Source organism: Diospyros lotus, chromosome 7, assembly GCF_014633365.1.
Source record: "Diospyros lotus cultivar Yz01 chromosome 7, ASM1463336v1, whole genome shotgun sequence".
Lineage (NCBI taxonomy): Eukaryota > Viridiplantae > Streptophyta > Magnoliopsida > Ericales > Ebenaceae > Diospyros > Diospyros lotus.
The window spans coordinates 19,110,878-19,123,178 of record NC_068344.1 but is presented as its reverse complement, the minus strand read 5'-3'; the positions used below and the strand labels follow the sequence as shown (position 1 = coordinate 19,123,178).

Here is a 12,301-nt window from a genome sequence, read left to right as displayed (position 1 = left end):
ACTGTTGTCCAGAATTTTCCTCCCTTCTCTCTCTCCTTTCTCCTCCCCTTTTATACCTTCTCTTCATTCCATTACAGCCTCGTGAATGAATATTCTTCCCTTAATCGACTTTGGACTCTTTTTCCCCTGAGTCAATTTCCTTGGCTGCCCCTGATTTCCCCCCTTCACTTGCGCCTCTGATAGGTATGAATAACGGGGGTCCTAATAGAGTGGTTACCAATAAAATTATCAAGGTGGAGGGAAAGGCAAGAGATAGCCGTTTGATGATTCTGATTGATAGCGGAAGCACTCACAGCTTCTTGGACAAGGGGATAGCTAAGAGATTGAAATGCAACCTCATGAGGACTCAGCCGCTGTCAATCACCATAGCTAACGGCCATAAGGTTTTGTGTTTTCAGCATGTGTTGGGTTCTGTTGGCAGATGTAAGGGGAAGACTTTGAGGCTGACCTACGCCTATTGAAGTTGGGGGGATGTGATATGGTCCTAGGGGTTGATTGGATGAGGGAAGTCAGCCCCATCTGTTTTGACTTTAACAAGATGAAGGTGACATTCGAGATGGGGGGAAGGAGGATGAACTTAACCGGCAATGTGGAGACAGGAACATGTAAGATGATTTCCGGCAAATGGCTACACAAATTGTTTAAGAGCAAGTGGACACAAGTAGCCCAACTATTCTTTGTACATGCCGTGGAGTGGAAGGATGACACAGAAGGTGAAGGGCATTACATGCTAAATTCAGTGGATACCACACAGGCTCCTTGGGAGGTAACTCAATTAGATTCTCTTGATTTACTCTTAAATGAATTTGAGGACTTGTTTGAGGAATCTAAGTCTCTACCACCCCCAAGACCAATAGACCACTGACCACACTATTAACCTCAAACCCAATGTTGAGCCAATTAACATCCGCTCATATAGATACCCCCTAAAACAAAAGGTTGAAATTGAATGCATGATCAAAGACATGCTAAATACCTTTGTTATACATCCAAGTACCATCCCCTATGCCTCTCCCTTGCTATTAGTCAAAAAGAAAGATGGTAGTTGGCGATTTTGTATTGAATGGAGAATAGCTATGCCACTAGGGAGAACTTGCTTTTGAACATCCTTTGCAACCTTTTCCCCAAAATCATCTTACAAACCCCTGATTCATGGCTACCCGTTAGGCTCCTTCTTCTTCCATCTTTCTCAAAAGTCACCTCCATCTTATTGAAATTAACACTACGAGGACTTAGGCCTTTCATCTAGTCCACCCCAAGCACAACATCACACCCCCTTAACTTCAATAGTCTCAAATCAACCACAAAGTCTTCCCCATTCATCTCCTAACAGAATCCCATGCAAGCTGTCTGACTTAGGACCTTACTTCCATTTGCCATAGTTGCTGAAAGGGGATGAGTGCTAGTGACATCACACTTTAGCTTCCTTGCCATGGCCTCATCCAAAAAACTATGGGTACTCCCACTATCAATGAGTACCATTAGTGGCTAATTGTGTGCTCTTCCCTCTACCTTGATGATTTTGTTGTTGGCTAACCCCTTGAGTGCATGTAAGGATATCTCTCCTTTATCCTCTCTCGTAGCCTTGGAGGGTTCTCCTCCTTCCACTTCTTCATCCTCTTCTCCTTCCAGCAAGAGCAATTGTCTTTTGCACCTATGCCTCAAGAAGTACTTATCCCCACATCAGTAGCATAACATGGCCTAACGTCTCAATTCTACTAACTTCCCTCCTTGTGTGGGAATAGGGGTAGCGGCTACTAATGCTAACATACCTTTGTTACCTTGCCCTGTCTTCTTTCCCATTACTTTGTTCCCTACCTACCAAACACTTGAGCTAACTCCTCTCATTTGAACCTTCTGCTTCTTCATCAAAGTCTCTATGGTCAGCTCTTGTAGCTAGGCACTTTCAGCCGCTTGTTTGACAGTTTAGGGTTGCATCATTTTCACCATTGGCCTCACCTCATTACCTAGACCACTAATGAAACTTGACACAAAATAATCTTCGGTTAAGTGGAGGTTATGTATCATCATCAATGACCTTAGCTCTTCAAACTTGAGCTGGTAGGTCTACATTGTCCCTTCTTGTTTGAGTTTATTTATCTCTTCAATCACTTCCATCATACTCCTATCTCCAAATCTTTCACACAAATCATCTGCAAATTCATTCCAGGTGCTACCCTCCTTCACCTTGATCCATCCTTGGAACTAGGCATCTCCTATGTCATTAAGGTAGACAGAAGTTATTCTGTTGTTCAGGCACATGGTATGGGGCTAAACATCCTCTTACAACATCTCACCCACCACCTAGGATTCTCCCCTTCAAAGAGTGGTATCTCCAACTTTGGTACCAGAAAACTCGGCTAATTACGATTATCCTGAGTTCGTGGCTTCCTTTCTAATGTATTTTCCCCTACAATCTCTGGTTCCAACTCAAACTCTGATGATCCTACTAGTTGGAGTTCCATTCCTACTCCAGGAAGGATTGGCTTTGATCGCTCCTTAGGAGGAAATTCGACAGAGAGTCTTATCGGTTGTTAACTCGAAAACATCCTCATGAATTGATGCATCTGCTCGATCATCTGATCACACATTTGTTCTCGTAAGACAGTGCTCTGATTCTGATTCTCTTCCCGCCATCTTTCCATTGCTCTATTAATCCTGGTCTCCACCCTTGTTTCGACCGAGGATTCCAAAGTCCCGATCTGCATTTGCATATCCGCCATTGCGGCCGTGACTTGCTGCAGCTGGGACTCCATCTGCTTCATCCTTGTTCCATTGGCCATGGCGATGAATTTTCAAAGAACTGAACGCCACCGAAGAGTGTTGCTCTGATACCAAATTGTCAGCTCCCGAAGGATCTGACTTAGAATTCCCAATCAAGTAAGAAAGATCGAGAGAGAGAGATATAATTGGTATTTCCCCCCTACATCGCTAGTCCATGACATCCTCTTATTTATATAATTGGTATTTACAAACAAGGAGTCTAGAAAAGGAAACTATATATAAGGAAATAAAGTTCTAATTACAGCCTATATACAAGATATAACTTCCAATTAATAATTGTTGTCTTCCCTGATTTCTTCCATAAAAGCAGTCTTCCATAATCCTGTACCAATAAGTCAATCTTTTCAAAATAAGCACACAGCTGTTCATTTACAGTTGTAACACCTGTATGGCTGTAACAGCTGTATGTAGTATTATGAGACTTCCAACAAGCATCAACTGGCAAGCACTTTCACTAATGCATTACACAACAAGGACTTCCTTTCCATAATTTACAAGATGGACATGAAGGACATTCATATACTACCTTGAGGGGGAGTGTTGGAAGTTTTGTATTACTGCATACAGCTGTTACACAGCTATGCTTATTTTGGAAAGATTTGACTTATTGGTACAGGATTATGGAAGACTGATTCTATGGAGGAAATCAGGGAAGACAACAATTATTGATTGGAGGTTATATCTTGTAGATAGGCTGTAATTAAAAGATTATTTCCTTGTATAGAGTTTTCTTTTCTAGACTCCTAATCTGCAAATACCAATGATATAAATAAGAGGGTTGCGGAGAGGTAGGGTGTCTTTTGCCCCTTTCAAATTAGCCTAATTGCCTGCTATTGCAACAAAACTGGCCAATACTTGTCCTTAACAGCCTATACTGATGCAGATTATGCAGGCTCACTATCTGACAGAAGATCTATCTCAGGCTATTGCACCTTTATAGGAAATAATTTGGTAACGTGGAGAAGTAAAAAAGAAGAATGTGGTAGTAAGGTCAAGTGCCGAAGCAGAATTTAGGGCAATGGCATTGGGTATTTGTGAATTACTGTGGCTTCAAATCTTCTTAGATGATTTGAGAATTAAATGAAATATGAATATGAAGCTGTACTATGATAATAAATCTGCCATTAGCATTGCACATAATTCGGTACAACATGACTGAACAAAATGTGTGGAGATAGACAGACACTTCATCAAAGAGAAGATAGAAGCAGTGCTTATATTAGCATACTGTAAGTACCGTCCAGAGAACAGATTGCAGCTGTTTTAACTAAAGGACTTCCCATATGCAGATTCCAGGAACTAACAAGAAAGCTAGGAATGTGTGATATCCAGTCAGCAGCTTGAGGGAGAGTGTTAGAAATCCCTAGAATGTCTTTATGTTTAAATGTGAATATTGATTCCTTTGATCCCTTCCTTTTATTCAGGATTGGATTTTTCCTTCCTTGTATTCATGATCTGATTTTGATCCTTCTATTTAAGATCTGATTTCCCTGTTAGCTGCTAACTGGCTTATCCATCTAGGGATCAGCTCTGTAGATATGTATCAGAATCTGTATATGTACAATACATAAGAATTATCGTATTTTTTCTCATTCTACACAACACTTCAAACTTAGTTCTATTGTTCACCTCCAGTACCATTTAGTGCTTTCACAACTTCGTCTTAAAAAATGGTACTTCAAGCCAAACTTGTATTCATTGGGAAGAATCTGGAAATCCAACCCAGAAGAGTGAACCTCAACACCTTGTCCTTTGTGTGAAGGCAAGTATAAAGTCCATAATACCATGGGCAATATAAACACTGTTTTGCTCTCCTTCATGCAAAAAGTTATATTAGTAGTTGTCATTTTGTGAAAATTTTTTGTATTCTTCGAGGAAAATCAACATAAATCAACCTGGACATTTTTTTTTCAGCTGAACTCTTATGATACTATAAGTCTCTCATGCCATCTTTTCTTTTCCATTCTATTAAGTTTATCTTACACAAAAGGGCCCTTGCCTTTCCTTGAGATCGCACAACTTTGTCTCCTAGTAAAGTCCATCCAATTCTAAAACTAATTTTGCCAACCACTTTACTCCACTTCTTGTAAATACTCCTTTAACCAGTTATCCTTACTAGCATTTCAAAAACTAAGGAACCAACCAACTTTGTGATTATTCACCAACTACTACAAACACAACAGAACACTCCTCTCTAAGCTACATATTTTTTAGACTTAAAAAGTGGGAAGGGCTTGACCTAAGACCACCACTGTAAATAATAATAGGGGATATGGTCAGAATTGTCAAACACCACACTAGGCAAACACAACTAGAAGACATTGGTCAAGTGCTCCTCTCAATAAGAAGAGACCACGTAACAGTCTGGATGAGATGAAGATGTAATGAGGATGTAAGCCATGTATAGGGACCTTCAAATGCAGATATATGAGCTCATAGGCTACTATGAAATTTGGAAAATACCTTATAATCCTAAAAATTATTGCACCTCTTAACCTGTTATAGGGACCTGAAAGTCATCACCAATAAACCACGTCCCATTCAATATGACTTTCATTCTTGATAACCCCACCCCTAATCTTCCAAAAGATTGACAAAATACCTTAAAGACAAAGCAAGACCCCTTCCTTCCCTTATTCCTTAAGATACTACTAGAACCCTTTTCATAGTTGATGAAGCATGCTAATTTCTAAAGCTTTCTCTCATGTTTGGTGCTACTTGCAGAAGTTGTTTTTAATAGGTTTCTCTTCTCCTGAGGTTTCTTTTGTTTGTCAATCTAATAAAATAATTTAAGAACATGCAGTTCAAAGCCTTAAAATTAGACATGCCTAAAGTACTCTGGTTCAACCAAGAAACTCCTACTAGGCACATGATTCCATACATTTATGCTTACTACGTTCTCAGGTTCAGCTACAGCTGAAGAAAGTCAAACCAAGGTATCAACTTTGTTTTTCCTAGGGCTTTCTAAACAGAAGTCACAGATTTAACCCAGTTGTCTAACCACCCAACTCTACCCCTAACCCACAATGTATCTTTGTTCTGACTCTATTATTAACATATACAGATACATAAACACCATCCCCCAACCACTCCCTTTTTCTATGACTAGAAAAATGGATTATACAATTCAGGGGTTGTTTAGTTGTGAAAAAAAAGGCCTGTTTTCTGGAAAATTTTCACAGAAAATAAAAAAACTGGAAAACGTGTTCAAATGAGAAAATTTTCTCCTTTGTCAATTAGCAAAAGGAAAAAAAGGGCAGAGAGAGAGAGATGGGGAAATTTTCCAAATAGGAAAACAGAAAACAAAAATTAAAAACTCGTTTTCCAGTTTCCTAAACTTATACTAACTGCTAGTAAACATCTTTAGGTTGTTTTCTTCTGTTTTCGTCACAAAAGAGTGAGAGATTTCTCTTATTCTCCAAATAGAAAGCATGATATTCTAGCTCAATCAAAATCAATGTTAATTTTATTTACTCTAATATCAATAAAAACCATAAATATATGAATTTTAAATTTTAACAATAATATTATAATAGAAAATATCATCATGATCAATAAATAGTAAAATTGATTAACGATAAATAATTTATATTCTATAATATTATAATTTCAAAATTGATTACTAATTAATAATATTATATTTTTATAATATTGAAATATTAGTATAAATCATGAAAATATTAATAAATAGTAAATCTAGTAATAATTAATTGTCAAAATATTGGTGACAACAAAATAAAGGAAAATTTCCACCTCTGCTAGGCTAGAGCCATTAGACTGCCACATAGCTGGAAGTTGGGGAGCTCATAGGTTAACTGTCCGCATGTCCACCCTCACCAAATGTAGACAAACACATTGGTCAGTGAAAAACAATGGTGTCTGATAAAGCCATAGAAGAAGAGAAATCAGGTTTTCTTACTTTGATGTCCTGCTGTAGGAGGTCTGATGCCAAGGGAAAAAAGAGACTGCAGAGAAAAAGGGAAAAAAAAAACTCACTCCCATTGAAGGCCTTCTTTGTGAGGTTTCCTGAATACAGTACAAAACCATTTGAACGAAAAATTGATAAATAAAAGTTAAGTCGAACCTAGGGCTAAATGCAGTAAGGTAGAAATTCAGTAAAGAGAGGGGTCTTCCCAAAGTTGTGATTGAATGATCAAGTCTCGTCTCACCGACGCTGCTACAAAACCAGCTGTGTTGTCCCAGAGGAGTAATTTTACATTGTGCTTTTTGAGCACCCACTCCATTTTCTTTTTTCTATCAGCTCTTCGTTGAGTGTAGGAAAACAGCAACCAGGAACCACACAAATCTTTCATGTAATGGCTATGGGGAATCCCTATTTCTGGTTAGTCCAAACATTCAATATGGAAGCATCTGGGAAGAACTTGCACCAATCTGACAGGTTCCTACCAAACAGGATTGGAAGAAATCTGTGTACTTCTGGATTCATTGGCTTCAACTTGAAATCATACTCTTCATTTTCAGACTTTGTGCAGAACTTCCAACTAATACTCCAGCCAAGTTGGAAATGATAATGCTTGAAGGTAGGAGTTAACATCAACCACCCCCTTGGTTGCTACTTTAGGAATGAAAGACTTTGCTAAGACAGCAGGAACACCAGCCTAACCACCATCAATGAGCTGTTGAATGTACAGATGCTGCACTGCTCTGAAGACTGAAATCAGAGAGGACTTCCTTTTATTTCTGTGGAGTCATCTCATTTCAACCCTCCCTACTTGCTTACAGAGTATTACCTCCATTGCTATTACAGCCAATCTCCATGGTGACCGCAAAATTGCAACCAAGGAGTTGACCCAAGAATAACAGAACCTGTCAAAACAATAGACCTTTCAGGGCCTCTACTGCATTCAATGGCAATAAACAAGCCATGTCCTTCCCTAGAAATCACAAAAGAGGTCCTATGCATCTGCAGAAACTTCCAGCATCCCCACTACATATGCCCTCCCTCCCTCCCTCTATGCACACACACACATATATAAAAGACAGATGATAATTCCACACATTATTGGTTGCAAATTGTTCCTAACCCCATTTTTACTTCTTATTTAACTTTTATGGAGTTGTAGTGGATCTTGGTTTGGCATTCCTCATGTCATTTCATTTGTAGTTTCTGTGCAGTGGAAGCGTCTTCCTACAAGCAATGAACCCCCTGCTGCACGAGCTTACCATTCCATGACGTGTATTGGTTCACGTTATTTGTTATTTGGTGGCTTTGATGGAAAAACAACATTTGGTGATTTATGGTGGCTGGTTGCTGAAGGTGCTTGATTTCAACTAGTGTGCTAGTATTTTTTTCAGTTTGACTCCTGGCCTTTTTGGGACTTAATTGGGATGACTATTACAACTTCTACATGACCTTAATTCCAGTCATTTGAAGGAGAAATGTCAATCAATAAATATTGCATATTTTATTTGCTGCTAAAAATTTTGTTTCAAGCGTCATGTAGGATCATGTGGTTTTGCTTTATGTTACCTCTTTTGTCATATTCAGCTTAGAGTCTTTTAGCATGCCAGTGAGATGTGCTATGAGCTTACTCATATTCTAGAGTGAAATCTTGAAATGTTGGTTTATTGAAAGGAATGAGGACTAAAGGGATTGGATCATGGACAAAAGGATGCTTAAAACAGAAAGAAAATGATGAGAATTACTGTGAGTCGATAGTAATATTTTAGGTACAAATTGATGTATTAAAATTCACTTACCATTTGATTTTTATACAGAAATTGTGTGCTACGTACAGATGCTGCTGTTTGCGTATCTACTTATTAATAGTTTATCTTTGTGTTCTGTCCAGATTTAGATCTGAACCCCTGAAATTTGATCCTTTTCCAAAACTGATTACCATATGTTTTGTAGAGGACCCTATTGCAAAAAGATTATCAGCATTGCCACCAAGAATTCCTGAAAATAAGGATGTTTCCCCAGAAATTGATGCCTTGCAACCTGCAGTTAAGGTAAGCTTGTAAAAATTTTAATGTGACAGTCCATATCTGACTTTCTTTTCTTTCCTTATTTTGCCTTCTCATTTTCCTTTCTGAGCACATTTTTTCTCTAGTACTCTTTGTCCATGATACATAATACATAATTACATTTAAGTGGAAAAATCTGTCTTCAACATTAAGCAAGCTTGTGCATTGAGGGGCCGTTATTTACCAGTCAAGGGTATCTAGACAATATAGATATTCTGATTGAAAAAAAAAATTGTGTTGTATTATTATATAATTAGCATTATTAAAATTATTAGTTTTATTCAACTAGGGAGAATGCTTGTGGATGATTACAAGACAATTCTCAAGTCTGAAAATGCTTTTGTTTCACCACAATATAACATGTTCTGTAAACATCTATATACAAACTTAAGACATTTGCTACAATAAATTCTCACCATGTATATAAACACACATATATAGGAAAGGTATTAATATACTTGCTTAAGCAATCCAATTTGGTGCTTCCAATTAAGCATATCTTTCTTATGCATATAACTAAAATACCCTAAGGACATATTGTGTAATACCCTGTATTACATGCTCCTCTCAATCAAGGAGGGATGAGGGGTAAAAGGTGAAATTCGAGGAGCTTGAGTGGGCACAAGTGGACCCCATAGGGTGAATCCAGTAATATTTCAAGAATTCCCAAGGGCTCAAGGAAATTTAAGATTTAAAGTTTGGGGCCTGAATGAGGAAATTAATAAATGTCAGGATATGTGACAAGGGCATTTATGGAAGTTTGGGAAAGTAGAATTTAAAGAACCAAAGGGGGTTTATGTGAGAATTTTTAGAACCTTATGAAATAAGTTGGAACTTGGGGGTGAATGTGCAATAAACCCAAAAAGTTGGATATATTTGTGTGTGTTAGCACATTGTTGGCTATTCCACTGAGAGGAAGAAAGAAAAGAAAGGAAGAGAAAAAGGAAAGAGGAGGAGGAAACCACCGGACAAGCTGTTAGAAAAGTCATGGTGGAAGCCGAAGGGTTGCCGGAAACATAGTAGGCACATGCGGCAGCTTGTCAGTAAGTTTAAACTCACCGTTTCTCCATTTCTCCTGCAGTTCGAAGCTATAATATTCTTCCTTACACCTCTTGAGGCCTTCAGGTTGGCCTTGCATGTGTCGATCTGAGCTAAAACAGGTTAGAAATCAAGGTTTAAAGTTGAAGAGGGTGTGATTGGGGCTGAACTGTAATTTCTGAAAGTTTTGGGATTGGCTGCAATGAGCTATAATTTGGCATTCTCCCAGATGATTGAGTTGTTGCTCCCTGTAGCACCCTGGGACAGGGTGGGGTGTTGCATATTGCAAACACAATATTTTTCCAAATACCATGTGTAAGTATCATGGTTTTGTTAATGACAGCGTCTGTAAAAGTGATCTTGACAATGTTGCGGTTGCATTGTAACTGGCATGATGTAGTGGTACTCAACTGAATGTATGGAAGTCTTTCTTCTTTGCACAACTCCTTAAATTATTGATATGCACTCCTTTTTTTTTTTTTATTACATTCAATGTGATTTAAATGGTTTTGGAGAATTTTACCTATTTGTCTTTTTATAATTAATAATTTCATGTAGCCAAGTGAAGCAAGGATTTTAGAGAGAATGAAATCAGAGGACAACAACGTACCAAGCCTTACAGAGAAAAAAAAATTAAATAGGGAAAAAGGAAAAACCAAGAAAACAAAACTTAAATATTCCAATCATGAGAGGCCTAGCATCAAGTTTAAACCCCCCATCCTGATCAGGAATGCACCATGCTAAAAGAAAAGTCTGGTCTTCCGCTTCCTAACTTCATAATCCCACTTGAGATATAGAAGGCAAAGTTCAATATACTGGCCCCGCGCGTGGGGGGGGGGGGGGGGGGGGGGGGAAGAAATAAAGAACCTTGGATTTATTTATTTGTTATTTTTTAGTAAAAGAACTTATCATTGTTGGAGCAATTTTGCAAAGTAGCCTAAAACAACAGGTACTGTGAAGGTGGCCATAACTGGCTGTTACACCCATTACAACAGCCTATGGAATTTGCAGAGACTGTAGAGGCTGTGAACTTTATTCATACTGCTAAATCAGAGTGCAATATGAATAAAGTTCAGTATGAATAAAGTTCACAGCCTCTACAGTCTCTGCAAATTCCATAGGCTGTTGTAATGGGTGTAACAGCCAGTTATGGCCACCTTCACAGTACCTGTTGTTTTAGGCTACTTTGCAAAATTGCTCCAACAAAGATAAGTTCTTTTACTAAAAAATAACAAATAAATAAATCCAAGGTTCTTTATTTCTCACCCCCCCCCCCCCCCCCCCCCCCCCCTGCTAAATCAGAGTGCAATAGAATTGGTAAAATGCCAAATTAGGGTCTGAAATTTTTATGTAATGGTGTTCTATAATGAGTGTGACCGTTTTTACCATGATATGTACATGTTTGTCAATTTTGCATATGTAATCAAATACAAATAATTCTCCATGTTTCACAGGAAAGCAAAAAGATAGTGTCTCCAGTCTCAGAACTACAGAAAAGGTTGAAGATTTGTGTCTCACTTCCTGGCTCCAAGCTTCAAATCATAGAAGAAGCAGAAGACAAGGAATTTCTGGAACTGGCATCACAATTGGTTGCAGATAAATTTGCCTCCAAGGGACATATTTCACACAATCAGGTAAGTTTTCTGTATTTATGATATATCCTTCAGTGTATATAACTAACTTTTCCAATGTGGTTATCCAAAGGCAATTGAGGCTGTTCGTGACCATTGGAGAAAATCCACACCGCAGTTAATACAACTAAAGGAGTTGGGCCCCTTGCTTCGTGACTATCAACGCTTGATTGCACGTCATCATATGTAAGGATGGATTTTTCTACATCTTTTTTTTTTTAATACTTGGCCTGTAAGGTTATAGAAGATTGGTGTGTAGTTCTTTTTACTTGTCATTTTGGTTTTACTTCTAGAGCCAGATCAGTATGCTTCTGGCAAGTTCAAAAGTTCTAACAAATCATACCTCGAGGTCAGGACAGATATAAATATAGGCTTTGGCCTTTACTGCTTGAAAATACATGATCATTAAGAAGAAAGAACTCACAGTAATGCACATGAGGAAAAATAAAGACCCTCAGCTTTTAAATTGAGTGCCTTATCTTTCTCCTGTGTACTACACTAAATATATGAGGAAAAGGATCTTTCCAGCTATGTCATGTTTGGTCTCTACGTGAACAGCACAATCACAGGAAAGTAAAGAGAGAGCTTTTACAATTTACTCAATGTTTATCCTTTTGACTGGTAAAAGGGAGGATAGTTGGATATGGCACCCTTTTATAAGGGGAAAATGTTACTGTCTGTTCATTCTATTATAATTTTTTGTAACAAAGGGAGAACTGATTTTCCTTGGAAAGCTATATGGAGCATGTTTGTTTCTCCTAAAGTTGTCCTCTTCATTCAGCAGTTGCTGGATGCTATCCTTCTCACAATCTGAGAAAGAAAAACCAAGCAGTCATTCATTGGTGCATCATGTAAAAAAA

The 12,301-nt window shown here is 38.1% G+C and overlaps 1 protein-coding gene across 1 annotated transcript in view; it reads left to right on the top strand.

The window, feature by feature from the left end:
- LOC127806212 (protein GLUTELIN PRECURSOR ACCUMULATION 3) overlaps positions 1–12,301 on the top strand; it is a 79,762-nt gene that overhangs the window by 49,571 nt on the left and 17,890 nt on the right. The window contains exons 11-14 of the mRNA XM_052343351.1: positions 7,910–8,062; positions 8,660–8,757; positions 11,265–11,444; positions 11,515–11,627. Coding sequence (XP_052199311.1) covers positions 7,910–8,062; positions 8,660–8,757; positions 11,265–11,444; positions 11,515–11,627 — 544 coding nt within the window. The remainder of the gene's footprint in view (positions 1–7,909; positions 8,063–8,659; positions 8,758–11,264; positions 11,445–11,514; positions 11,628–12,301) is intronic.